Source organism: Gallinula chloropus, assembly GCF_964237585.1.
Source record: "Gallinula chloropus genome assembly, chromosome: 19".
NCBI classification, from domain to species: domain Eukaryota; kingdom Metazoa; phylum Chordata; class Aves; order Gruiformes; family Rallidae; genus Gallinula; species Gallinula chloropus.
Window position 1 is genome coordinate 10,215,599 of NC_140104.1, and position 26,189 is coordinate 10,241,787.

Genomic DNA, 26,189 nt, shown 5'->3' on the forward strand with positions numbered 1-26,189 from the left:
CTCAGATCTGTAAAAGGAGGAATCACAGGTAGTGAGTGTGAGAGGCTGCGTGCAGGTCCCAGAAGCACTATGTACATGAAGTGAGGGGCCTCTCTGAGGTTGGCAAAACATGTCCAGGAGAGGGGGACCTGTCAGCTCTTTGGCTGGGAGGTGGGGGTCCAGAGAGGGCACCAACTCACTCATGTATTGATGCTGGTACTGTTGGGTGGTCTCTTAAGCAAAGGCCCTCTGGCCTATCTTTTCCCAGCTAGGGAAAGAAAAGCTTCTCTTGAGCCCAGTGGTGGCTGGGGGTCTAAATTAAATTTGCTGTGCAAGCTGTCAGGGTCTGGGAACAGGGTAACTGTATCATGTGTGGAGGGACTGGAGAGCGTTCTTGCAGCCCATCGTGGCCTTTGTTTTGCAGGCAAAGGCATGTGCAGCCTTCTCATGCAGTGCTGCTGTGGAAAGCTCTCACTCATGTGGTTTTGTTGTTTGTTTTTTTTTTTTCCCCTCTTGCAGGTCTACTGCATACAACTTCAATCCCAAACCTGCCAACCCCAGCTTTCTCAGTCATTCCTTGGTGGAACTACTTAACCAGATCAGTCCTACCTTCAAAAAAAACTTCTCTGCTCTGCAGAAGAAACGGTAGCGGCACCTTCTCACCTTCTCCTCTCTAGTTGCCCTGAGTAGTCTGTTAGCTTCCTGGTGTGGCTTGGCTGGGTGGCTGGCTGCTGGAGCTTTGTGCCATCACTGCCCCAAGGATTGCAGTGCCAGCTTTTTCTGAGCTCACACAGTGGTGGGGGGATTGGGATGGGTGGGTCTACCTGAGGCCCACCAGATACCTGGCCAAATGGCATGGCAGCACCCTGGTGCCTCTGGCTCTCCCCTGCTCTTAGTGTAGAGCTGCTAAGAGCTGGTGGGGTGTTCAGCATGACAGAGCCAGAGGCCAGTGAAAGCCCAGAGTCCTGATCCTTATCCACTGCATGGTTTCTCTTGGCTGTAGCTCCCACATGACTTGGGTACACTGTGTTTCGGTGCTGCCTAAAGCAAAAGGGTGAGGAGACAAGGTCTGTGTCCTGCCACAGAGAATCAGCTCTGGGGCACAGCTGGCGTTCAACGCTCTGTCCCCACTGAGAAGCTGAACACAGAGGGAGCTCTGCATGGTGGGAGAGAGCCCAGAGATGGAGCACAGTGTTCAGACACCAGCACTGCTGATCCGCTCTGGGGACGTGGGTCTCTGAGCTGGGTCTGTGGTGGCTGTGTGCCCTGTGGGACACTCCATGTCCTGGCTCACCAGGCAGCAAAGCGTTAGTGCTGGGCTGGGCCCATCCTGCAGCAGGGCCTGGGCTGTAGCCTCACAGGTGGGTGCTGATCCCTGAAGCCAGCAAAGGGACTGGAGCATAAAATGCCAGGGAAGTAACACGTCAGGGCTTGGCATAGGTTTACAGTGGAGAGAATAATTACTTTAAACATGTCTGTGCATGTTTGTTTTCTCTAGTTTCCTCTAGCTCCTATAATAGTAATAAAACAATATATTATTGTTTTATTCTCTGCCCTTGCTGCAGGGACCATTTATCCTGCTCCTGGACAGTGGGTCCTGTGCAAAAGCTTGTCGTTCTTTAGAGTCCACTTAATGACCTGCCTGGGCTCAGCAGGGTGCACACTGACAGGCGTGTTTGGTGGCTTTCTGAGCACTGCTGCTGCTCTCATTAAGAAGATGAAAGTGAGACTAGACAAGGGCTGAAAATTAGCAGTGGCCTCCAGCCACCCCTGACTGTCAGGCCATTTAAAAATGATAATGCTTGGGCCAGAAGTAAATAGAGAGGAGACTCTGGCACCTGCTGGGAGCAGATGGATTACACAGGAAGCCATTGGGTGAAGCTTGCTGCTTCACTTCGTCAGCGGGTGTGTGCAGTGAGCTGGCTTATAACGTGTCCTGTCTGGAAAGCTGAGGGCTGGTCTGGGAGGGCTGGCTGGGTGGGAGCGGGCATCCTTTGGCTCTGAATGAGGAGGGGCATGGGGGTTTCTGGGATAAAACTGGGCATGGGAAGGGGAGTGGGGAGAGCCCAGGTAACTCTGCAGACTGTTGTTGAGAGATGCTGCCTGTTCCAGTTGCTCATTGTGGTGTGTGGTCCTTACGCAAGTCCCCTGTGCTGCTTGTGAGGCCTGGTCTTGTTCTGTTCCTTGTCTGAAGCTGCTGTTGCAGGAGAAGGAAAATTCTCTTAGAAGGGAAAGAAATCTGCAAAACTGTTTTCTAACTGTTCTCACTCCCAAACTAGGGTTCAGAGACACCCTTTTGAAAGGATAGCCACCCCTTTCCAAGTGTACAGCTGGACGGCTCCGCAAGCAGAACACGCCATGGACTGTGTCCGGGCAGAGGACGCTTATACCTCTAGACTGGGCTACGAAGAGCACATACCTGGGCAGGTATTGGTCTTGCTTTGGCTGGGGTCACTGGCAAGAGTTTTGCAGCCTGCTGCAGCTCCCTGAATACATAAAGGTCTGAGGGGAGCAGCTTCTGCTCATGTTTCCATAAATCCCATGTCCCTTCTCTTGACGAGCACCCTGCAGTCGGCAGAGCGCTCCGGTGTGCCAGTCAGACCTGCAGTTGCACCTTCATAGTGTGAAATCTTGCAGGCTGAGAGTGGTGCAGTGCTGTAACAGCTGCCCGTGGGTGGCTCTCTGCCTGCTGTGTGGCCACACTGCAGTGTGCTGGCCAGTGAAACTGGCACTGGGCTCCTCCAGAGCCAGCAAGCTGCCATTCCAGTCAAACTGCACTGCATAAGCTGGGCTAATGTAAGGTCTGGCCCAAACTGCTGTTGAGTAAAGTCTGCTCATGAGGAGTGTCCATCCCTGCTGCTAATTTACTTCCTCTGAACTCCACGGCACCCTGAATTCTTGCCCCTTCCCCTCCCTTCTCTCACAAACTGCCTTGTAAAGCAGAAATGCTGATTGCCAGCCCCTTCCTACCCAATGCATTGCTTCCCACAAGGCTTTGGCTCTTTCAGACCAGAGACTGGAACGAGGAGCTGCAGACCACGCGAGAGCTGCCACGGAAGAACCTGCCTGAGAGGCTGCTGAGAGAACGAGCCATTTTCAAGGTAACCTTGGGATATGCCAGCAATGCACAGCCCCTTTTCTGCTGCTCATACCATGCCTGGATGCTTCGCTTGGGCTGCCCTTTAGACAGTGCAAGGGGACGCTTTGTGTTTGCAAGCTGAGGGTCTTGTTCTCTCTGGCACATCTGCCTTCTGCTCCCAGCCCCACAGGGAAGAGTTGCACTCCTTGACCCTGTGTCTCCTTGCTGACCCTGAGGCCTTTTTTGTCCTCTGCTGTTCTGTCTGGTCGAGCCCTCCTTTGGGAGGGGGACAGGGCTGGGGGCACGTGCTTCCACCTAGGCCTTCTGCAGAGAGCTAATGACCCTGAGCCATGCTGATCCCTGATGTTCTGGCTCCAGGGACTTGTATCCATGCCACTGGCCAGGCTCGCAAAAGTAGAAGCCAGCTGACCTACTTGGTCCTGGAAGGCTGTCAGGAGGGGAGGAGTGATGGAGGGGTCTGCAGGGAGCTTTGATAGTGAGGTGCTGGGAGGGTGGGAGCCCTTCCTTACCCGGCTCGCTCTCTGCTCGCCTCCAGGTTCACAGTGACTTCACTGCAGCAGCAACGAGAGGTGCTATGGCTGTCATCGATGGCAACGTCATGGCCATCAACCCCAGCGAAGAGACCAAGATGCAGATGTTCATCTGGAACAACATTTTCTTCAGCCTGGGCTTTGATGTCCGTGACCACTACAAGGACTTTGGCGGAGATGTTGCTGCTTACGTAGCTCCTACCAATGATCTCAATGGTGTGCGGACCTATAATGCTGTGGATGTGGAAGGGCTGTACACGCTGGGGACTGTCGTGGTGGATTACAGAGGTTACAGGGTGACAGCTCAGTCTATTATTCCTGGCATCTTGGAACGGGAGCAGGAACAGAGCGTCATCTATGGGTCAATAGACTTTGGCAAGACAGTTGTCTCGCACCCCAAGTACCTGGAGCTGCTGGAGAAGACCAGCAGGCCGCTGAAGATCCAGAAGCACAAAGTCCTCAATGACAAGAACGAGGAGGTGGAGCTGTGCTCCTCAGTGGAGTGCAAAGGCATTATTGGCAATGACGGGCGTCACTACATCCTGGACCTGCTCCGCACTTTCCCTCCAGATCTAAACTTCCTGCCTGTCGAAGGGGAGGAGATGCCAGAGGAATGTAAGAAAATGGGCTTCCCCAAGCAGCACAGGCACAAGCTTTGCTGTCTCCGGCAAGAGCTTGTTGATGCCTTTGTAGAACACAGGTGAGCTGAGCTCCCCACTTCCTCCACCTGTAACTGATAGGGGTCCGAATCAGGACCATGCTGTCCCCGATGTGACAGCTCCCTTGAGTGGGCAGCTAATTCCCTGGTTGCCTGGCTCTGCAGGCACAGTTATTAAAACTTAATTAGCAAGAGATGAAAACGGGAGGGATTCTGTCAGGGTTACAGGGAGCCAGGGCAAGAAATGGTTTGGGTTTTTGTGTCCAGATCTGGTTGTTGCCTCCTGGACAAACATCTGGGAGTTCTTTGCAGATATCCTAGGCAGATGGGGCACAGGGAGTTGCGGTTTGTGATGCTCTTCAAGGCTCTCCATATGTCTTGAGTGCTACCTCTTTGTCCTAGAGGCTGAAGAAAATCACCTATGGGAATCACCATAGGCACTTCTGTGGTGGGATGTGTTGGCATATGGGCTGGCTCAGTGCAGGCCAGGCAGTGGGGGCTCCAGGAGCAGGGCCAGTCTGAGGCCTGTGGTGCTGTTAACGCTCTGGCCCAATGGGAAGGGCTGCAGGTGCTCTGCTCTCACAGACATCAGAGCCTGTGCGTCACTTGGTGGGAGAACAAGCCCTTCGGGTGCTGACAGAGGAGCCCTGCCTGCTGAGCAACCACCCCACAGCCAGTGTGCCCTTCCCAGCGCTGCGTGTGCCTGCAGGCAGGCTGTGCTGCTCCCCGGGAGAGCTTCCAGACCCGCAGCGTGCAGGGCTGTGGCCGTAGGGTGCTGCCGCTCGCCTTGGCTGGCCGAGGCCGGGCCTCTCCGCAGCGGGCTCCTGGCAGGATGGTGGCTGCTCCATTCAACCCAGTCCTGTGTGTCTGGCAGTGAGAGCCCCAGCCGCCGGCGGGTGCGGCGTGTGGAAAGCGGTTTGTCCCCGCTGCAAGGGGATTGGTTTCCCCTGGTGATGGGTAATGAAACCCCACTTTTTCTTGCTGCTTCTGATAAATGGATGTGTGTTCCTTCTGACCTGGAAAGCTCACGGGAAGGGGGGTGTGCATCCCACCGTTCCCCAGGGAAGCTGTGTGGGCCGTAGCTCTAACCTTGTGAAGCTTTCCCGTGCCAAGCAGCGGTGATCCTTTTGCATTCTCTGCTGTGCTGAGCTCCTCTTTGCCTTGGCTGCAGGTATCTCTTATTCATGAAGCTGGCCGCATTGCAGCTGATGCAGCAGAAAGCCAGCAAGCAGGAGAGCTCAGGTGCGCTGGAGAACGGCTCCTCTCCAGAGAATGGCACTGCAGACAGCGAGAAGTCTGAGTCAGAGGACGGTAAAATAGACAATAACGTGACTGGACTTGATCAGGTGAAAGAGCTTGCTGAGACCATCGCATCTGATGATGGAACAGGTATTTCATCCTCAGCCCGTGCCTCCTGCCCTGCCTGGTGGGCTGTGTCACTGGTGGGAGCTGTGCCAGGCTGGGGGTGGCCGGGGTGACTTGTTTGTTGTTAAACAGGCCAGGCGCTGGCTGCTGCTGTCAATATTGCTTTAGTCCTTGCACAGAGCTGTTCCCACACCAAGGGATTAATCATGTGGGGGCCGGTAGGGCAGGTGGCCGAGTGTCTCTACCACGGAGCAAGAGCCTGGCCACCAAACTGGCTGCAGGGGTGGCAGCCAGGCTTGGGCTGCCTGGGGCTTGGTGCTGGTGGAGGGGGAGTGGGCGCTGGCAGGGGTGGGAAGCGTGTGATGCACATGTACCCAGGGGGATCCCAGGCTTGGGTACCTGAGTGTCTGTGGTGGGGGGTGGGAGGGGTCCACAGGTTTTCTGGGTCATCTGACACGCTCTTGTCAGACTTTGCATTTTGCAGCCACCCTTCTTTCTGAATACCATCAATTCATTTCTTTTATAATGGATTTCTGCAGAACATGCCATCACTGTTGCTTTTAGCAACAAAACGTTTCTCCTAATAACAGCTAGGCTTGTTATTCTCTGACATCCACGTTCATTTGTATTCTGTGTTTCTTCCTGCTCCAGTGGATCCCAAAAGCAGAGAAGTGATTCGAAATGCTTGCAAGGCTGTGGGCTCCATTAGTGACACATCATTTGACATTCGGTTTAACCCAGATATTTTCTCACCAGGTATGTGAACAAAGAGCTGGGTTTAGTCCTTCAGAGCATTGCTGGGTCCAGCCAGCTGCAGACAACAGATTGTGTTCTGTAGCTAAGAATGTGGCTGGCTTTTGGCTGGCTGGGCCTGGTGGAGGATGCTCCATGAAGCACAAAGCTAGAGAAAAGAAAGGAGCTGTAATTGATTGTGATGCCAAGTGCAGGCAGTAAGCTGTGTCCTGCAGCTGTGCTCAGGGGAGGTCTGCAGATTGCTGCCAAGAATCTTCTTGCCATTCTCCAGCATCCCAGCTGTTAGACCACAGGAAAAGAACCAGAGGGAGGGGGAAAAAATTAAATTTGATCCTAATATAGTAGCTTACACAAAAACCCAGCAGTTGAATGACTGATGTTGCATCATCAGTGAAGGTCAGGGTTTGTTTTAGTAACGGTATGGTAAGGAGGCCACAGTGTCCTTTCAAAAACATGCTTCAGTTGCAGACATGGGGTGTTGCCCTCCATGGCTGGGATCAGTGCTTCTTGTGTGAAATTACAGAAGAAGATCCCAGAAGGTTTATGGGGTGAATGCTGTGGCTGCGTGCATGCAGATTGTGGGGGAACAGCCATATAGTTGAATTTAGCTTGGAAGGAGCATGTGTTTTGAAATGCCCAAGCATCTTCTGAGGCTGGTGAGGGGCTGGTGCTTTGGCAAGGACTCTAAAGCTAGAACCTGGAGCCTTATTTAAATTGTGGTGTGCAGAAGCAAAACGCTCTTGAGTTTCTAGCGCTTTCAGTAGTTACTGGTCCATGTGCTGAAAAGTTCCCACTCCAGGCTAGCTAGACTCTAGTGCTGAAAGTGTAATGGACCAGTGTAAACAGACTACACAGGGCAGAATTTGGTCTTTTAAAAGCTGCATCAAGGATGAATAAGTGGGCGGGAGTGGTGCGGCTACTGCCTGGGCAGAGCAGCTCATGCTCTTCCAATGGACTGTGTTGCAGAGATGAGCTCTTGAAGAAGCATCTTTAATTCCAGGGAGACAGAATCACTCTTTAACCTGTTCTTACTAAACCCTTTCTGTGCGTGGCTCGTTTCTTTGTTGAGTTGATGTGGTTTCTCTTCTCCTGTTTTACTCTCCTAGGTGTTCGTTTTCCTGAGTCGAGCAAAGAGGAGGTGCAGGATCAGAAGCAGCTGCTGAAGGATGCTGCTGCGTTCTTGCTGTCGTGCCAGATCCCAGGTTTGGTAAGGGACTGAGGGCCAGCAGTGATGTCCCCTCTGAAAGCTTCTGTCAGCCTGGGCGCCCCGAGCGAGCGCTGACACAGGGGTAACGCCAGCTTCACCTCCTGAGCAAGCGCTGGGCTCTGCTGGCACCAGGAGTGAACAATCGCTGGTGCAAGCACAGAAGGGGTTTTCCATTTCCTCTCTTGCATCATGGCATGGTTTTCCCACCTCCATCCAACAAAGAATTTTTGGCACTAGTAATTAACAGCTATTGCTAAGAGTTTGGGACAATAAGGACCACGTAAGTCATCCTCCCTAGCCCTGGGCGTCCTGCACGACTTATTGTATTATCTGTCCCTGATTGTGACTCAATTAGTGACTAATAATTTTGAGTGAACTGGGAAACTGTTCTTATTAATATCTATTGTAAAAAATTCCTCTGTAAGCCCTAAGTGTTTTGGGTGCTTACCCATGCACCTGGGTAGATAAGAAAGCCCAGCCTTTCCTGTTTCAAGTCACTCTCTGAATTGACGGCTAATCCATACTGTACCTAGGGTGTGGGATTGGTGATCTGCACTCCAAGGAGCTCAGGAGATGTTGGTCTGTGTAGGAGGGGGATTTTCCTTGCTTTAAAGTTTCTTCTGAATTCCAAATCCACTGCTTCTGTCGTCAGCATAACCTTTGAGACCAGCCTTCAGCCTTTACATGAAAAGGAGGGGGAATGAATCAGAAGAGGGCTTGGTGACTGTTGCTTTACAAGGCAGTGAATACACTGGTGTGTAAACCCAAAGTGCTGCATGGCACAGCGAGGGCAGGTTAGAGGCCAGCTGCTCAGTGGGCAGCCCTGTATCAGAGAGGAACCGGTGTAACTCCGTGGCCTGAGTTAACTGACTCTTTATCAGCTGACTCTTTATCAGTGCTGCAGCACAACTTTAAGTGCAAGTGCTGTTTCCACTTATCATCCAAGTGTGCACAGCTCCACGTAGACCTTTAATCAGAAACATTTTAAGTTACTGACTGTGAGGCCCTTCAGGGTTGGCCCACTAGTTCCACGAATGTTCGTTAAGTAAGCTGTACCAGAGGGAAGGTGGCTCTTGTTGCTAGAGCCACAGGAGCCCTCTGAGTCTGTGCTCTGCTGCTGAGTCCCTCTGTGGCCTCAGGCAAACTGCTACAAGTTGTGTGCTGAGCTGTGCCGAACGCTGTCGCTGCTGGACAGGATGCTGCACGCTCAGTGCTTGGTTACTGTCCTCTGTGCTGCTCAGCAGGGCCTCTGCTTGTTTTGCACAGGGAGCTGGATGCAGCCTGAGCTGTTTCACTGTGGTGGTTACCTCTGCACCCCCAGTTGCTCAGCGCTTGTTGGGAGTGAGTAGTGCTGCTCATTCTCCACTGAGACAGGAGTAGAGCAAGGAGCTGGCGCAGCCTGCCTTGGGCTGCCTGCCCATGAGTGTTCGCCCTGCCTGGGTAGCATGGTCTGTGGTACTACAGTGCTCTGCCCACTGAGGGAGCCTTGGCATGCCCTAAGCCCCAGATAAAGCTGTGTGTGACTGGGAGCTGGGGAGCAGCAGTGCTGCCCCTGTGCCCCTGCAGTGCTGGACAGACTGTCATCCCATCCCATTGGTGCTGGGGGAACTGCTCTCCTGCTCCTGGCACACTGCTGCTGGGGGCTCAAGCCTGGAGCTGCTCACCCCTGGGAACAGCCTTCTCTGCCAGGCAATGCCTTTTCCCTCCTTGGTTTCAATTCATGTAAAAAAATAAAAGATTTTCTTCCCATTTGCTGTTTGTAACTGAAGTTTGCATCTACCTGCAGGTCAAAGACTGCCTGGATCACACAGTGCTCCCCATGGATGGGGCTACCTTAGCAGAGGCCATGCACCAGAGGGGCATCAACATGCGTTACCTGGGCAAAGTGATCACCTTCATCACCAAGACTCCTGGCCGTGCACAGCTGGATCACATTTTTGTAAGCATCAGGCCTGGCCTCAGACTGACAGTTAAACTGCCTCGGGTGTAACTTACCCCTTAGAAACTCCAGCTTGGCCAATTGTTTGTGTAAAAATAATCAGCTTCAAAAATGCAGGGGGAGGGAGAAGGACCTGTAAATGGTGGGTGGGGAGCTTTGCTCCTAAATCCTTAATGGTATTCATCATGTTAGAGGGTTTGGGTGTCCTTTGGGATAGAGAAGCACTTCAGGGATTCCCAGGCACAGTAGTGGGCATCACACTGTTGGATTCTAAGCTGTGCACTAAGCCCCTGAGATCCGTCAGGGCTCTGGATCAGGTTGGGAAGTGGTGTGAGTGTGGCTGCCTGCGGGCTGGCACAGGGCGGGTGCTGCACTGGCTCCTGCCAGCACCGGTGGGGCTGTGCCACACGTGGTGGCTTGTGGACCCCACACACAGGTGTGCAGGGGCCCTTCCCCAGCACCAGGAGTCTTGCCAGAGGCTGGGGACACTTCTGCAGATCTTGGCAAAAGCCTGCTTCAAAAACAAAGCGTGTTTTAAATTGTTCTTGCTGACTGACACTTGATCTCTTTCTGTATTCCTTTGGGTAGAAAATAGGAATCAGTGAATTGATCACTCGATCGGCTAAACACATCTTCAAGACGTACCTCCAGGTATGACCTGCAGTCTCACATCTTGCCTCCTGTGTCCTCTCTAACACAGCACCCATTGGAGCTGTCTCTCATTAGGCAGCTTGTCTCTCATTAGGCAGTTCGTAGGGGTTGCCTGGCAACGGGAAGTACAATCTCATTAGTGCTAAAGTAGGTACAGGCCTGTGGGTGAGGGAAAACAAGTTCCCACTTGAAGCTGGCTTTCCCAGAGAGTAATCATTCATGCTTTGCTTCCCCAGATTCTCACTTGTTATGGTGGAGGCTTTTAAAAGTGAAATCAGAGCTTGTTTTCTTTGCCATACCTTTTCCTCTTAAACAGTGTTGCCTTTGCCCTTCTAAGAAGCTTTTGTAGTTGCATAATGCCAGCACATCCTTACACACACTGTCCGTGTGTAGCAGTACACCCGGCTCTGCTCCGGTGCCACAACCTTTCTTAGGCTTTCGAGTTCCTCTGTCCCAGGTAGCAGCTGCAAGGCAGGATAGATCTGTGTGTGTAGGTATATACTTATCTCTTATCTGCATAATTCTGCCTGTGCTAGTTCCACTTGCAAATGTTGCCTTCCTCTCCCTGGCCTGGAAGATCTTCCCGGTTCTGGTAGGACTGGATTTGTGCGAGACTCGGGGTGGGAGTTGTGGCTGTGTGATGGCAGGTGTCTTCCACGACTGATTTCGGTGTCTCGCTGTAGGGTGTGGAGCTGTCGGGTTTATCAGCAGCCATCAGCCACTTCCTCAATTGCTTTCTAAGCTCCTTTCCAAATCCCATTGCCCATCTTCCAGCTGATGAGCTGGTCTCCAAGAAAAAGAATAAGAAAAGGAAAAACAGGAACCTTGGAAATGCTGATAACATCGCGTGGGCCATCATGACCCCCCAGGAGCTTTGGAGGAACATTTGTTCAGAAGCAAAGAACTACTTCGATTTTAGCCTGGAATGGTAAGCAGAGCGAGTCACCCTCCCTCGTGCCTGTAGTCTCACTCACCAGGTACCTGGAGTTCTTGCTGCTCTTCAGTCAGACCTGCCTTTGGACTTGTTTTCCATTGGAATATAAATGGGTGCTCTTGAGGGAGTGCTACAGAAATTGGGCAGAGGGTAGCAAGGGGGAAGTGTCCCTGAAATCTGAAGTGTGATGAAAACTGAGGCAAAGGCAGCTGGGAAAACCAGAGGAGAAAGGGAAGCTGATGGTGTGGGGGAGAAGAAGGTAAGAAGGTGAAGGAGGGTGATCAGAAGAGGTTTGTCCGTTTAGGTGGTGGTTTAGGCTGAAAGGAGCTAATGTTCTAAAACCAAGGACAGCTTCTCCCATATCTCAAGCAGAGACAGTGAGTAAGGCTGCAGCTGCAGGAGAGTGCAGATAGCAGGCGTTAAACTGGAATGGTGAGCAAAGTGTCCCAAGAGAAAACCTGTGACGAGTAGCTAAGCCAGTGATCGCCCCTTCCCAAGAGCTGAAGGCACTTGGGCTCTCACCTGAACTCTGCTGTGAGCTTTGATGAGAACACACTTAGGATTTCCATAGAAAGCACCCCTGCACACCTCTGTAAGCTCACCTTGCTGCAGCGTCAGCCCCTGGTCTGTTAGCACCCAGCCTTGCAGGCTGCACACAGCGCGGGGATGTCCTGAGCTGATGCCTGTGTGTGCTTCTTGCAGTGAGAATGCTGACCAAGCAGCTGAAGTGTATAATCTGCAGAAAATCACCCTGCTCCGTGAAATCTCCCTCAAAACTGGAGTCCAGGTGAGATCCAGCTCTTCCCTCCCTTCCCCATCATGCTCTGTGCTGCTTCTCAGTAAAATCCTCTCCAGTTACTGACACTCTTCAGCACGGATCCAAAACGCAGCCCCATACTGGTTACTGTGGAGATTACTCTCCCAGCCCAAACCAGCACCGTGGTGTTAATGCTGGGATGCAAGTTCCAGCCCTGGGGAATGAGGTTTCTAATCCAGTTCCCCTTTAGGGTGAACTTGCTGTGCTTTCCCTGGGAAGCTGAGCCAACCCAGATACAATCCCTGCTCCGGCTGGCAGACCCAAACACTGCCAAAGCTCACGCATACACATACTCCCCATCCAGAGAGACGCAGCTCTTTGGCTGAGCAGAGCAAGATTTTGGGGTTGGCCGTGCTCAGAGGAGCAGTATTGCTCCCCCACAGCACTCATCTCCTCGCTCTATGGGGTGTGGGGTTTGGCTGGACAGGACTCCCCGTGCAGTACTGGCACAGCTGTGCCTTGGTGCTGCAGTGTGGTTTCACCAGGCACCCTTGTTGGTGTACACCTACGTGTGACCCGCTTTCAAAGAGCTGTCCTCAATGCTTTGAGTGAATCTGCAGGCAGAATCCAAGGCTCCTTTTCCCCCCCTCTTTCCTTGCTGGGTACCAGTGGAAGTGGTGACTGTTGTGTCTCCTTGGTCTTTTGGGTTCCTCCAGATCCTGCTGAAAGAGTACAACTTTGACAACAGGCACAAGCCCACCTTCACAGAGGAGGATATCCTCAACATCTTCCCTGTAGTGAAGCATGTGAACCCCAAAGCCTCAGATGCTTTCCACTTCTTCCAGAGCGGGCAAGCAAAGGTTCAGCAAGGTACAGACCCCCTCAGGCTTCTGCCTCTCGGGCGACTGCAGTTAAAAGGAAGAGGGAGTGTGGTGTGGCCTGTTTACCCCCACTCATTCCATTTTGGCAGAGTTGTGGTCTCCAGGACCGTGGAAACACACACCTGCTGTGACATTGCTGACAAACAAGGATGGGTACAGGGCAGCAGTTCCTCTCCCAGGCTTTAGTCCCTACCCCAGGCAGTGACCCCTGGCTGTGTTCGTGCAGCAGGCAGTGCGCTTCGCCGGTGGTCCTATGGGTGTTTAACATATATGGATGTACATGGACGTAACTCTTTCCAGGTTTCTTGAAGGAGGGCTGTGAGCTCATCAATGAAGCCTTAAACTTGTTCAACAATGTGTATGGTGCTATGCATGTAGAAATCTGTGCCTGCCTGAGGCTGCTGGCTCGTCTCAACTACATCATGGGAGATTATTCAGAGGTGAGCAAGGGCTCCGACGGGGGCTCTGTACTTGTTCCTTCCCTGTGCTCGCTCGCTGAAGCACGTGGCATCTGTGTGACTTGCTTTGGGTGTTCTGTTCTGTCTAGGCCTTAAGTAATCAGCAGAAAGCGGTGCTAATGAGCGAGAGGGTCCTGGGTATTGAACACCCCAACACGATTCAAGAATACGTAAGTACAGGCTGCTGGGGGAGGAGCAGCATCGTATGTTCACCTGGTGTCTGAGCACTGCAATTCCTGTCTGTGCATAGAAAGCAGTTGAGGTTCTCCCCTCTGCAGTGTTCCTCACAGAATTCTCCTCGTTTGCCATAAGCTTTGTGCCTGGTGATCTTGTACTGGGCACCTCAGTGTTTGCAGGTCAGCGTTCGTCCTGTGTGGTTTGGAATCGGGGGGTTGTTGGCTCTGTGCCTGTTTGTGTTGCATCATTGAGCTGGCTTTGCCTCAGGGTCAGGTCAGAGATGAAGGGAGAGCAACAATTGCCCCAAGAGTGCAATCAGAACATCATCTAATACAAGTCTGTTGTGAAATGCTCCTTGAGGTGTGTGAGAGAAACCGAAATGAAACACTGCAACAGCTTCCTCTGCACCGTGTCTTCTGCGGTGCCTCAGTGGGGCTGTGGATCAGCCAGCAGACTCTGGGTTTTCTGTGTGGCTGAAGCCTTTTCAGGCTGACCTTACACCTGTGTACAGCTGAGGGCAGGAGTAAAAAGGAGATACTGGGTTGCTTTATGGACTGGGAAGTAAACAACACTGATACCAGGTTACTTCTCTTACAGATGCACCTTGCTTTGTACTGCTTTGCGAACAGCCAGCTCTCTACAGCGTTGAACCTGCTGTACCGTGCACGCTACCTCATGCTGCTGGTGTTTGGGGAGGATCACCCAGAAATGGCACTCTTGGATGTAAGTCATCTTTCAGACTTCCCAGGTTTCTCCTCTCCAGGAAACCTCTTGGCTTTAAATCACCCATGGTGGTGGCTGTTGGAAACAAACCACAGGCACCGCTTTGCCCCCCTGGGTTGCTGGAAGAGGGGAAAGGAGGAGTTTGGGTGTATCTGGGGAGGTCAGCCTTCTGTGGCTGGAGCTCTCCCCTGGGGCACTGGAGATGTGGGTTCAGGAGCCTGTAATCTGTGGGCGAGTTCCTTAATTCAGCCCATTCTTGTTGCCCTGGCATAAAGTGGAGAGAGTTCCTTCTGAGCTCCCTGAGGGAGACTGGTCTCCTGTCAGGTGCTGTAGGGATGTCTGCTGGGAACGTGTGGCTGCTGCGGCCTTTTCCACAACAAAATACCCCTGTGGCTTCATAAATACCAAGGCAATAAACACATAGCTTGAGTTTACCTTTCTGAACACCCTCTTGGCTCCTCTGTGCAGAACAACATCGGCTTGGTGCTCCATGGGGTCATGGAGTACGACCTGTCCCTCCGGTTCCTGGAGAACGCGCTGGCCATCAGCTCCAAGTACCACGGCTCCAAGTCTTTGAAAGTTGCACTGAGGTGAGGCGGGTTGGAGTGCTGGGCTGGGCTGCTGTCTGTCAGGTTGTGTGTCCTCCTGTGCCCCGGCTGGAGGCATCTGATCCAGCTGGGACCAGCTGTGGCCTCTGACACCAGGCGTTCGGTCTTGTCCCAGCTGTTAGGCTCCTTGGGGCTGCTGGGCTGTGTGAGCCAAGGCCACAGCGCAGCAGCCAAGCTTGCTGTCTTGAAAGGCAGAGATCTGTTGTTAACTGGGGATCTGCTGTCATGCTGGATGCCCCAAAGCCTGTCGGGATGACCTGGTCCTGGTGGGTTCTCCATGGGAAAGAGTATGTGGCACATGAAGGTTGGAGAGCGTGGCTAACGTCGCTGTGCTGGGGCTTTGGGATGACATGTAAACACTTGGATTGGATTGTTTCAGCCCTCAGGGAGCTCTCTGAGACCCATCATTTGCCATGTGCCCTTTACCATAAAGCTTCATATTTGAGTAACAGACTGAGCAGCTTCCGAGCTGTGAGTGGCCGGCACGTGTGGGATCTGCTCTTCAGTGCTGCATGCACTGTCCTTGAAAGCAGAACTGGCTCTCTCAGCCAAGCAGTGGCCCACTCCTAATTACTGCTACCACATTGCAGCCCATCTGCTCTTCGTCAGGGTGAAAATAAATCTTATTAAGCGCCCACAAGAGCCTGATTGTTTTCCTGCAGTTGATGGATAAGCGTTCTGCAGAAAGCATCCTGCCTTCCCTTCGTAGCACCAGGATGCTTGGTGAGGTTCAGGGCCTCCCATCGAGCAGTGTTGCCAGCCCCACAAGTCTTGTTTCCCTTCCAGAAACTCTAAGGAAGCCCAGGCCAAGCCAAGGCAGCTCTCCCAACTGGAGAGAGCTTGGGTGATCTGGGCCCTGGCTCTGCACTGCTTTGCTGGCTGTTCCCGTGCTGGTAGATCTTTGTTTTAACTTGGGGCTGTGACCAGACAAGTAATTGACTCCTTTGCTTTCCAAGAAACAAAAAGACCCGTTTAGAAGGGTGAGGGCTCACAGCTGCTCTCCCTGCTCCAGTGAGCAAATGGAACCCTGAGATGTTCCCATGGATGTGCTGCCTCTGTCCACTGTGGCCTTTGGCTTTTCTTGCTGTGGGAAGAGAACGTCCCCAGCTCAGGCTTCCCTTCTGTGGGTCAGTTCCCAGAATTTCAACAAAAGTCCAGCCCTGATCAGCATAGCACCTTAATCCCCAAGCAGGTAGGGAGAGGTAACTGCCCAGGTGTTGTATTGAGTCCAGTCTCTGCCTCCTGTGACCCTGGTAGTGTCAGGGAAGGCAGTAAGGCTTCCAGCCCAGGCATGGGTACGCCGGGTCCTGCCCACTCACTGCAGAGATGTTTCGTCTTGGTTCAAGTGCCTTTTCCCCCCCACAGCCACCACTTGGTAGCCCGAGTGTACGAGAGCAAAGCAGAGTTCCGCTCAGCACTGCAGCACGAGAAGGAGGGATACACCATCTACAAAAACCAGGTACAGAGCGCGTGTGCCGTGCGCCCGTTGTGCCGCGCGCCCGTCGTGCTGCGTTCCTGCCAGAGCTGAGCTGCACCACTGTGGAACAGGGACATGGCTGGGACATGGGGAACCCTTTGTCACCTATTGCCCTGAGCAGGTGCAGGGACTCTTCCTTCTAAGGATGGAGGGGAACTGCCCTGTCCCATAACTGGCATCCAGTTTTATGCCCAAGTCCCTGAGCAGCCTCCCTGCCAGGGGCGGTCTGTGCCCCTCACCCTGTGTTGAGCTGCCCTGCCCATTCTGCTGCCTGCGCCACGTCTGTCACACACCAGACCCGAGCTGGGGGGTACTTGAGCTGCATGGGGCAGTGCTGCTGCTGCTCACAGCCCTTCCTGGTGCATGGGGAGACTTCAGTGTCAGCCAGGGTCTGTCTGTCTGAACATGTCTGCACTGGCTGAAGGCACAGCCTGGCAGAGGGAATGCCTCTCTGCAGACATGCTCCCGTGTGATGAAGTGTGTGCTGCTGCTGATAAGGCTCCTAGAGGAATTCTTAGTTTGTTTCCTGAATGCCAGGGCAGGTGAATCCCAGTCCTGATGAGTTTCTGTAAGGGTGTTGAGCCGGCAGAGCCGAGGAGTGCACCCTGCTCCAGGCCCTGACCTGATTTGTCACGTTACACCTTTATTTTCTCCCCCCTTTCCCAATCAGCTCGGTGAGCACCATGAGAAGACCAAAGAGAGCTCCGAGTACTTGAAATACCTGACTCAGCAAGCTGTCGCCCTTCAGCGCACAATGAACGAGATTTACAAGAACGGCTCCAACGCCAACATCATGCCCCTCAAGGTAACCCCGTGGTGCAGCGGGCAGCGCGCCCTGCCGAGGCCGAGGTCGTTTAACTGCTCCCAAGGGACACGGTGGTGCCAGCACAGGAGGTGGTGGCACAGGAGGGCAGGAGCATAACTGCTGGGGCCTGAGCCTTTGTGTCCCCCCCCCCGCCCTGCTTTGGAACAGAATGGGTCTGGGCTCTGGCATTCTGGGCTCTGGCATTCTGCACTCTGGCTGTTGAGCTGACTGTGGCAGCTCGGGACACCTACGCACAGACCTGCCCCTCCGCTGACTCACTGGCTGCGGGCGGGTTGCTCAGGCCCGGAGATCTTCAGCTTCCTCGTTCTAAGAGGCGCTGTCATCTTTCACCACGTGCTTTGTTCTCCTTCCAAGGGTTGGGGGCCCTCCTAGGCCAAGCCCCAGCTCCAACCTGCCCATGCCCCTGGCAGCTCACACTTGCCCCTCTGGCCTCTCTAGAGGTGCTTGCACTAGTGTGTGCGATGAGTGCTGCACACTATGCCAGACACCAGCAGCTGCTGGAGGAGTGTGAGCCAGGAGCTTGGGAAGGGTAATCCCAGGAGAAGGGGCAGAGCAGTGTTGTGCAGGGTGGGGGGGCGGTCGAGCTGTGTCCTCACTGCAGGGAGCTGAGTACAGAACACAGCAGTTTGTGGCTGGGTGGTTTGAGCGTAAGGACCTTGGATCAAGTAAAAAATCAAGTCCAGGAAGGCGTGTCCAGCCAGGAGGGTCAAACCCACAGAGCAGTGACAAAGACTTCACCTTTGTCGCAACACTTGAAGGAGAAAAATGCTCAGAGACATATTTTAGGCTCATGTGGGCACTGCAGAGTTCAGAGGGAAAGTGTGCAGGGACCTCTGGATGCCGCTTTCCAGCTGGCAGATGCGGAGAGTAGCAAATACAAGGATGGCACCTTCCAGCTCCCGGAGTGCCCCTTGCTCTGGCCTTTCGTCGCTGGGGTGTGTGTTGCCTGTGCTTGCTCCTGAGCTCAGAGTTGTTCATAAGTTCTAACACTGTTTTTTCTCCTGTGCTGTAGTTCACAGCTCCCAGCATGGCCAGTGTCCTGGAGCAGCTCAACATTATCAACGGAATTCTCTTCATTCCACTAAGGTAGAGTGACCCCTCTCTGCGTGTTGCCTGCAGGCATTGTGTAAGCTGGCATAAGCCCAGTGCTTCCCTCAGACCCAACCCCTGAGCTCTCTGTGGTACCTGTTCAGGCAGCACCAGGCAAATAACGGCAGAAACTGCCTGCTGCATTAAAAACTGCTGCTGAAGGCAGGGCCAGGCACTCGGGAAGGGATGCTCTGCAGCATTCCTGGGCACTAAAATGCTCCTGGCTGGAGGAACGTTGCATGAACTGCCTGGGTCTCCTTCCAAACTGTAACCATGACCCTGTAGCAACAATCTGATCTCCCTGAGGCTAAGGGAGCTGGTGCACCTCCCCAGAGAGCTGATGTGTCAGTGGGCAAGACCCTTACTGTGTGACTTGTCCAATGGGGGGCTCGGCAAGTGGCCAGGAGCTGACATCACCCTCTGTGCCTGTTTGCAGCCCCTCAGCCCAGCACGGGGGGATTCCTTTGCTGAGCTGTTTGTGGTCAGTGCTCTCTACCCAGAAGTGAAGGGAGTGCTGTGCTGCGAAGAGCAACATTGGCTCTTCTGCAGACAAGGCACTACAGTGCAGTTGTGTCTTCAGGTACCGCTCGCATGGAATCCTTCCCCAGCTCCCCCTGGTTTGTTTACAGAGAGCATAAGCTGGGATCACTGCAACAGTGCTGGTTACCAGCCTCTTTCAGACCACTGCAAGCAGCACCATGCTTAAGACAGGGGCTGTTAGTATAAGTTGTCTCTTAGACTTCATTGGCCATTTGGTCAGGCTGGTGGTAGGAAGAGACCAGAGCCCAGCCAGTGGTTTTTCTAATGCTGTGGCCACAATTTACCAGCAGCATCTGGAGGTGGCCGGGACTCAGATGAGATCACCCTCAGTGCCTCTGCCCTGAGCGGCTGTTGATGGGGCTTGTCCTGGTGCCTCCAAATGCAAACCCAGCCCAAGCCTCACCTGGACACTGCTGGGACCAGGCAGGGAGGGGCCTGGTGTTAGGAGCATTTCCAGTTATAACGCTGCCATGTCCCAGTGCTTCACGCCACCCCTGAGGCCAGTCTAACGCTCATAACCCTCCCTGGTTTCCCCTTCAGCCAAAAAGACTTGGAGAACCTTAAAGCAGAGGTGCAGCGACGCCAGCAGCTCCAGGAAAGCATGAAAAGTGGTGACCAGCTGGACCCAGAGGACAAGGCTGTGGAGGAGAAGGAGGCTGAGCCGAGCATGCCTTCCGCTGCGATCCCCTTAACACAGAGCTCTGCTTAATGTACCTCGCTTAGAAACAAATGTTTAAAACCACCCTTTTCTGAATCTGACCCAGGGTCTCGGAGTCCCCTGGAGCAGCTCCTCCTTTTTTGACAATGTTATTGCACTGGTACAATTAATACACAATGCAAAGAACTAATCTGAGAAATGTAATCTGTCTGACTGAGCTTGTGTCTCCGTGTGAAGGGAGAGGTGGCCGGGATGCAGCAGCAGCGTACGAGACCCATCCTAGGTGAGCGCAGCCCCAGGCTGTCCTGCCTGTGTGTGTGTACATGTCGTGTGTGTGTGTGTGCGTTATCATCAGTTATTTCTACTCTGTACATAGGAATTCCAAATGAACTGTCTTGAGGTATGTAACATTTCTCAGGTCATTTTTATGTTGACTAAGGACACTGCTTTGCTAAACCAGTACAGAATCAGCCCCCTCCACTGCTCTGCGGTCTTGTAAAATGCGGATTCAGAGTCAAAAGATTTCTTCCCCCCCCCACCCCAGTCACTATCCCCATTTGTGCTAAGGAAAACTAAGCAGCCATATTTGTATTGCTCAGATGCCTGAAGCCTGTACCGTGTCTAAGGGGGTGTACAGCCTTTTCTACATCAGGATATAGCCATTGGATTCCTTTAACCATTTTTTTTTCTACTTTTGGTTGGCAGTTTGGCAATTCAGTGGGGTTTTGTAACATTCACATTCTAATTTTCGAGGTAAAGTTATAGATAGAGAAATATATATATATATATATATATGATACTCACAGATCCACCTCTCTGCTCTGCTTGCAGCTGAGTAACTGAGTAACTTAGGATACTGTATCCAAAGAGTGAGGGCTTGATGTTCAAAAAGCGCACAAACTTCCACTGCGATGGAAACCCCAGTGCCTAGGAGAGACTGACACCGCAGCAGGAGGGCTGAGGGGAAGGGAGTCTGCAGGAGAACGTGGCTGTGAGGGGGAGAGGAGAGGAAGTCAGGCTTAGGGGCTGCGTGAGTTGTTCAGCTTTGGCCTGACAGGGTTCCCCTGAAGCGGCTGGGCTTTGGGGAGGGGTTCCCCCCCAGTTCACACCCTCCTCCTGCACTCTTGTGCACACTGGAGTGGAGAGCGGTGCCAGGGCAGCTTCCATTGCTGGCGATGGATGTGACTGGAATGGCAGCTGCCTCTAAAATCCTTGTGTCCACTCCCACCACACTTGTCCTGTGGTGGTTGTGAGGACCTGCACGTGCTCCCTTGGCCATGCTGGTGCCAGAGGGCTGTGATGTGGCTGCTGCTGGCTGTGGGATGCCGACAGAGGTGAATGTCCTGTTCCTAAATCAATTGAGCTGTAGTAAACTCCCAGTTGGTCGTCTGCAGCCACCCTGTGCTGACAAAGGAGTCCCATCTCTCTCTCTCTCCCCCCCTCTCTCTCGTTGTCTGCCATGGATAGTGCCCTGTGCTAATTTGCGTTGCTTTTACTGACGTTTGGAGAAGTGCTGTCACTGTGCTCTGTACCCGGGTCCCTGCGCTGCAGGACCCGTCTCTGTAACTCCTGGTGGGGGAAGGAGGGAGCAGCCTCCCGGGGTTGGAGCTGCCAGCGCAGGCGGCAGCTTTACTGCAAAAGAACTTGCTCCTACAGAAAAATTCTGAATTTCCTGGAAAGCAATCAATAAATGACTACAGTGCATCTTTCCTACAAGATTTCTCTTTTACTAGTGTCTTTCAGTCCATTAAAAGCTTTTTCAACTACCTTAGGTACCTTATTCCTTGGTTCCTTTACAGTTTGGTGCAAGGTGTTGGGTACCATTAATCTGAACACCAACACTGCACCCTCCACCCCTGTGGTATTTGTCCCCTGCATCCCAGACGCATTTTTCCAGGGTTGTTTCCGTGGTGCTGCAAAGAGGGTGTGTGTGGGGGATGTGTGTGTGTACAGGGGGGTTTACTGCCCTGCACAGCAGCAGGAGTAAAGGTGTTTGGGCCGGGGGGAGCTGGAGGTTTCCAGCAGCTGTGGCAGTTCATGGATGTGGCAGATTAACCAGGCTGGGCTCTGCATCCTCTATACTGCTCCCATGGTTGGGGTGCTCTTAGGGGCTACCTCTGTTCCTGGGTTCTTAAATGGGAGTGAAAGCAGCCCTGACACTGTAGTGCCAATGGTCCAGCATGGGAGGAGGGTGGGTGTTGGGAAATGTCATTGCTTTCCTGGCACTAGAAAAAGCCTCCTCTGCTCTAGGCCGGAGTTAGGTGCCCTCTGGCACCTTTTCCCTGGCTCAGACAGGATCACAGAGCAGAGCAGAGGCTGCAGCTGGACACAGACACACAGGCACCAGTGCAGACAGGTGTGCAGCCTGGCCAGCCCCTGGCTCCCAGCAGGCCAGGCTGCCCCAGCCAGCTCCGCGTTGCTCCCAGGCTCCAGTTCTGGGAAACCAGCTCCATGGAACCCCAGGGCCTCCGCACCAGCCCCTGGCTCTGCCCACCTCAGTCTGGCTTCACACTTCCCAGGGCAGCGACTCACCCCCAACACTGGCCAGAGAAAAGGGGGTGCAGCAAAGTCCGAAGGGTGAAACACCAATAGCTTTTTTCAAAATAGTTTTAATTCTTGCATCCAAGGAAACAAAACCACATCTAGTTTTATATGCATTTAATAGTTTACCAATTGGTACAATAAGATTTTTTTAATATGCAGAAAACATGAATAAATTTTGTTTTACACAGTCTGAGAGCAACAAATCTTACTGTAAAACACAGAGCAGTATTATATACATTCCTTTACTGATTTAATTGTGTCAATAGCTTCAGTTAACTCCTACAGCCTGGGAACTGTTTGCTCCAATTGCAACCTCTAACATCGTTCTTAGGAAACATTTTTTGACGTTTGCCTTCGTGCCAATGTCAGGATCAGCTTCTAGATCGCGAAGGTTTTGCTAACTCATCTTCAGAAAGAACCTGGGGAAGCCCGAGGGACAGGCAGGACAAGGAAGCAGCTACTTACATGACACAGTGGAAGGATAAAAAGGCCAGTTAAACCCAGTTGTGACTTGTAAATCCAACCCACCCTTCCCGCTCCGAACGTGTCCATCCCAACCGCTCACTGCACGGACGCTCGCTAGAAGGTTCTTGGTTTTGACGCTTTTCAATACTTTATGTACAGCTGGACAGCAAATACCTCACCCTTAAGTGCGTTTCTCCTTCACTCAACTCAGCATTTCTTAATATTCAAATCATTAAAAGGATTATCAAGCCACCACTGTCTACAAAAACAAAGTATAACCGTTTTCTTTTAAATAGCTCCCACGAGGGTGAAAAGCTATTTAAGAGCGATACCGTCAGGCAGGTCACATAAAACCAGGAGGAGGCAAACAGGAGAAAGCAGGTACTGACAGCACTGGTGAGCCTACAGCCAAAGCTTTCCAAACACTACAGCCCCCCACAGCCCCTGACCACTTGCTAGCAACTAGATTTATTTTTTTTTCCTTTTTAATTAGTGCCCCGGGCACATCATTGGTCACACCATACACAAAAGCAGGACGGGTTTTTTTAATCTTCTAAAGTGCAAGATGCTATAAAACATCAACTTCCAGATTATATCTAAACCACAATGAAGGCTGCGCTCCTCAGGATGCACCCCAGCACGTCCCAGGAGCGGCACTGGCCCAGCTGTCTGGTCTCACACCAGCACCTCTGCACTATCCAGCACATGGCCGACACATGGGTACTTTTTAAGCGACGCCAGTTTGGGTAAGGAAAGTGCCAAAGCAGCAGTGAACCTCCTCAACCCTCCACTAAGTCTGTTCTGCAGTCCAAACAGTAACCTCATCATCGCACTGACCATCACAGGAAAGGCACAGGATGAGCTGACAGGGAACGTGGCGAGCAGCGGAAAAGGTTCAACACAGTGTGATACCAGGGAGCAACGCTGCAGGAAACCCTCTGAACCCACCTCCTGTGCTGGGGCTCTCACTTCTTGGGCTAAACAGGGCTTTAAACGCTCGCTCTGTCCCAGACCATCCCTGAGATTAGTCACTGCTCGTTAAGGAGAAGGTTGCAACCCGCACTGCGGACGTACGGGGAGCGTTTCGCACAGGCGCTTAAATGCTGCTTACACGACTTAGGTAGTGTCTGTCCTTGGGAACAGTTGTATGCTACAGGGAAGGGATGCAGCAGACAGCTTCCACTTCAGAGGTACCTTTAATTTCTCATTCACCTTCACGAGTTATGTACATGAGTGTGGTTTAACTTGAGACTTAAAAGTTTACACGTCCTAGGAGGGACTGAACAGACGTCCTACTTTACAGCTGCAGGTGCACGGAGGAACTTTAAGATGCACTACTTGTGTATCTGGAATTCTCCAATAGGACAAAAAGCAGCAAATTGTTCCAGTCCAAGCAGCTAACAAACAAAAAAATACTTTATTTGTGCATGCTTAACTGCAGAAACACATACCGAAAATTACATAACCGCTGGGTTTCAGAGATTGGCCTGAATCTGAGAATGGCTCCAACCCCCACCCCTCCCCACCTCCTCCAGTCCTCCCCAAGGCCCAGCCTAGCAGGACCCTGCAGCCAAATCCAGCTCCTCCACAGAGGAGGAGAGATCCTGCAGCAGGGGACCGGGACAGTGACCACCGCACCCCGCTCCATTTCTCCATCCGACACTGTGGTGGTCAAGGATTCCCATCGTTAAAAGGGACAGTTTTAAAAGCCACATATTAAAGTGAATAAAACAAAGCAGAAATTCACCTGTTAAAACATCAGACTGGTACTTCATTATAGTGTAAATTTTAAAGTGGATTTTTTAAAAGACCTGGTTAGTTTGATAAGTATGGCAATTCTTAGTTACCTACAATGGAGTTTGTCACAAAAATGCTGATTAAAATATTAATTTATAACATTTTCATTCACTTCAGATCAAAATGGGTAACTTTGGGGATATGCAAATTAAAAACTGTGTATACACCAATCATCATAAACACTAATAACCAATGCCAACGGGATTTGGGGTCGGTTTTAAGTGTTGGTGTGGTAGCATCGTTCCCACAGATGGATTTTTTGTGGATGGTGTTTTCTTTCTGGGGTATCAATCTGTATCTGCCACTGTAATCTGATTCCCAAGGTATTTAGTGCTTGCTTTAAAGCATTTAAATACTGTAACCCAAGGTACTTCTCAGTATGCAAACCACAGGCCATTTTTGTTCAAGCCACATTGTCTCGTCACGGTAAGCGTAACCTCATTTGCAGAGGGGGTTCCAAGGAGGCACTGAAGGAACCAGGGAACCTTTGGATGCTCCAGCCTCCTGCCAGTGAGTGGAGGGAACTGTACTGTGATACTGTTGCGGAACAGGAATTGCACATCTCTAACAAACATCGAAAGCAAACAGCAAGTTGTACCATGGCAGTCATTTGGGAGATTAAGCTCTACTGGAATCTATTGGATCACTAAATCCTAGTGGGATGGACAACTCCTCCTGGAAGTTCGTCTAGCACAAAAAAAAAAAAAACAAAACCAAAAAAAACCCCCAACAAAAACCCCATTTAAACTTAGTTTTACAGCACAGCTTAACCATTGAATGACCAAATAAAAAATAAATACATTTATCACATCAGCTGCTACTAAGATTTGTTGTCTTATTTCAGATTTACAGTTAGTTATATAAATATACCAACCCTTGTGTGATAGGAGGCCAAAACAAGTGTATTCTGTTGATTTGGCAAATGTTTCATGACAAATATTCCAGAGTTTAATTAATTTCCATTAATTACATATAAGGTTCAGAAGATTCGGAATTGCAGCCTTATTATCTAGTATTCTTAGAGAAGATTTATTAAGCACACTTAAGTGATGTTACATAGATACACATTTCTGAAAGAGCCCTACAAAACTTTTCCCAAATGAGGTCACCAATTCAGGCACCAACAGACAGCAGAAAGAAAAACAGGTATAATTATCCGACATAGAACGACACTGTCAACTATTCAGTTAAGTGCCCTATTTCAATTATCCAACTTCTGCCTTCTCAGGTCTGATGTGACCAATGCCAGCCCATGTTCTTAAACCTATGGTACTTCTAGACAACGTATGTAAATTTACAGTATACAATTTGGATTCACCATGCATGAATACTTTGTGTGTAACATTTAATAAGCTCAATCTACATCCAGAATAATTTACATGAAAGGACAATATTTATTTAAACAGAGCTCAATGGGTAACCATGGTATCTGAGTGCATCCAGAGGAAAAGGGGTCAAATGTGAACTCAATCAACGGCACTCCCACACTTTTACTGTTTGATCTACACTTCCAGTAACCACATACGGTGCCGTCTTGTGGAAATCTGTGGGGAAAGAGAAGCTTGTGTTAAGAGCCAATCCAAAATGTTAGTATTTCCACTAACTTAAAAAAAACCTAACTAGCTCAAAGAGTAAATGTCAGAGCTCATTATGTCTGTAGTTTGGAAAGCAAATTCTCTCAAGTGTGAAACTCTTTCAGCTATAAAGGAATTTCTTGGAAAAGAAATCCAGGTAAAGTGTAACAGAGAGGAGCCCCAAACATCTGAAACTGATAAATCCCTTGAACACTGCCCCAGAAGAGAGAAATTCATGCAAGAGTTATTATGCAAGAGGTATTCAGAATCAGGAGTCAAGAAATGGGCCTTTTTTTTCTTTCTGCTATAGACAGTACAGGCTGAAAGGCTCCAGGACACCCTGGCAGTTAGTGCCTTTATCCAGCATGCAGCACTGGAAACAGATGTGGAAGGATGCAGCACTCAAAGTTCCCATCTATCCTTATCTGATTAATACACACACAGCACACAGCTTCACTGGAATCCAAACCACCAGTGTGGTGCTCAGCTTCAGTGGGTG

General features: G+C 51.5%; 2 protein-coding genes across 4 annotated transcripts in view; one reads left to right on the forward strand and one right to left on the reverse strand.

The window, feature by feature from the left end:
- CLUH (clustered mitochondria homolog) overlaps nt 1-21,026 on the forward strand; it is a 37,390-nt gene extending 16,364 nt beyond the window's left edge. For both annotated transcript variants that reach the window (XM_084273231.1, XM_084273232.1), the window contains exons 7-26: nt 499-624; nt 2,259-2,406; nt 2,988-3,080; nt 3,615-4,309; nt 5,439-5,656; nt 6,284-6,388; nt 7,492-7,592; nt 9,379-9,531; nt 10,120-10,182; nt 10,866-11,110; nt 11,819-11,903; nt 12,590-12,743; nt 13,055-13,194; nt 13,302-13,382; nt 13,987-14,112; nt 14,581-14,702; nt 16,086-16,179; nt 16,868-17,002; nt 18,036-18,109; nt 19,193-21,026. In XM_084273231.1, the coding sequence (XP_084129357.1) occupies nt 499-624; nt 2,259-2,406; nt 2,988-3,080; nt 3,615-4,309; nt 5,439-5,656; nt 6,284-6,388; nt 7,492-7,592; nt 9,379-9,531; nt 10,120-10,182; nt 10,866-11,110; nt 11,819-11,903; nt 12,590-12,743; nt 13,055-13,194; nt 13,302-13,382; nt 13,987-14,112; nt 14,581-14,702; nt 16,086-16,179; nt 16,868-17,002; nt 18,036-18,109; nt 19,193-19,361 (3,127 nt within the window). In that variant the 3' untranslated portion in view covers nt 19,362-21,026. The remainder of the gene's footprint in view (nt 1-498; nt 625-2,258; nt 2,407-2,987; nt 3,081-3,614; nt 4,310-5,438; nt 5,657-6,283; nt 6,389-7,491; nt 7,593-9,378; nt 9,532-10,119; nt 10,183-10,865; nt 11,111-11,818; nt 11,904-12,589; nt 12,744-13,054; nt 13,195-13,301; nt 13,383-13,986; nt 14,113-14,580; nt 14,703-16,085; nt 16,180-16,867; nt 17,003-18,035; nt 18,110-19,192) is intronic.
- A 2,691-nt stretch (nt 21,027-23,717) lies between these two features.
- The window catches only part of PAFAH1B1 (platelet activating factor acetylhydrolase 1b regulatory subunit 1), a 34,441-nt gene continuing 31,969 nt past the window's right edge, over nt 23,718-26,189 (reverse strand). For both annotated transcript variants that reach the window (XM_084273254.1, XM_084273255.1), the window contains exon 11: nt 23,718-25,660. In XM_084273254.1, the coding sequence (XP_084129380.1) occupies nt 25,587-25,660 (74 nt within the window). In that variant the 3' untranslated portion in view covers nt 23,718-25,586. The remainder of the gene's footprint in view (nt 25,661-26,189) is intronic.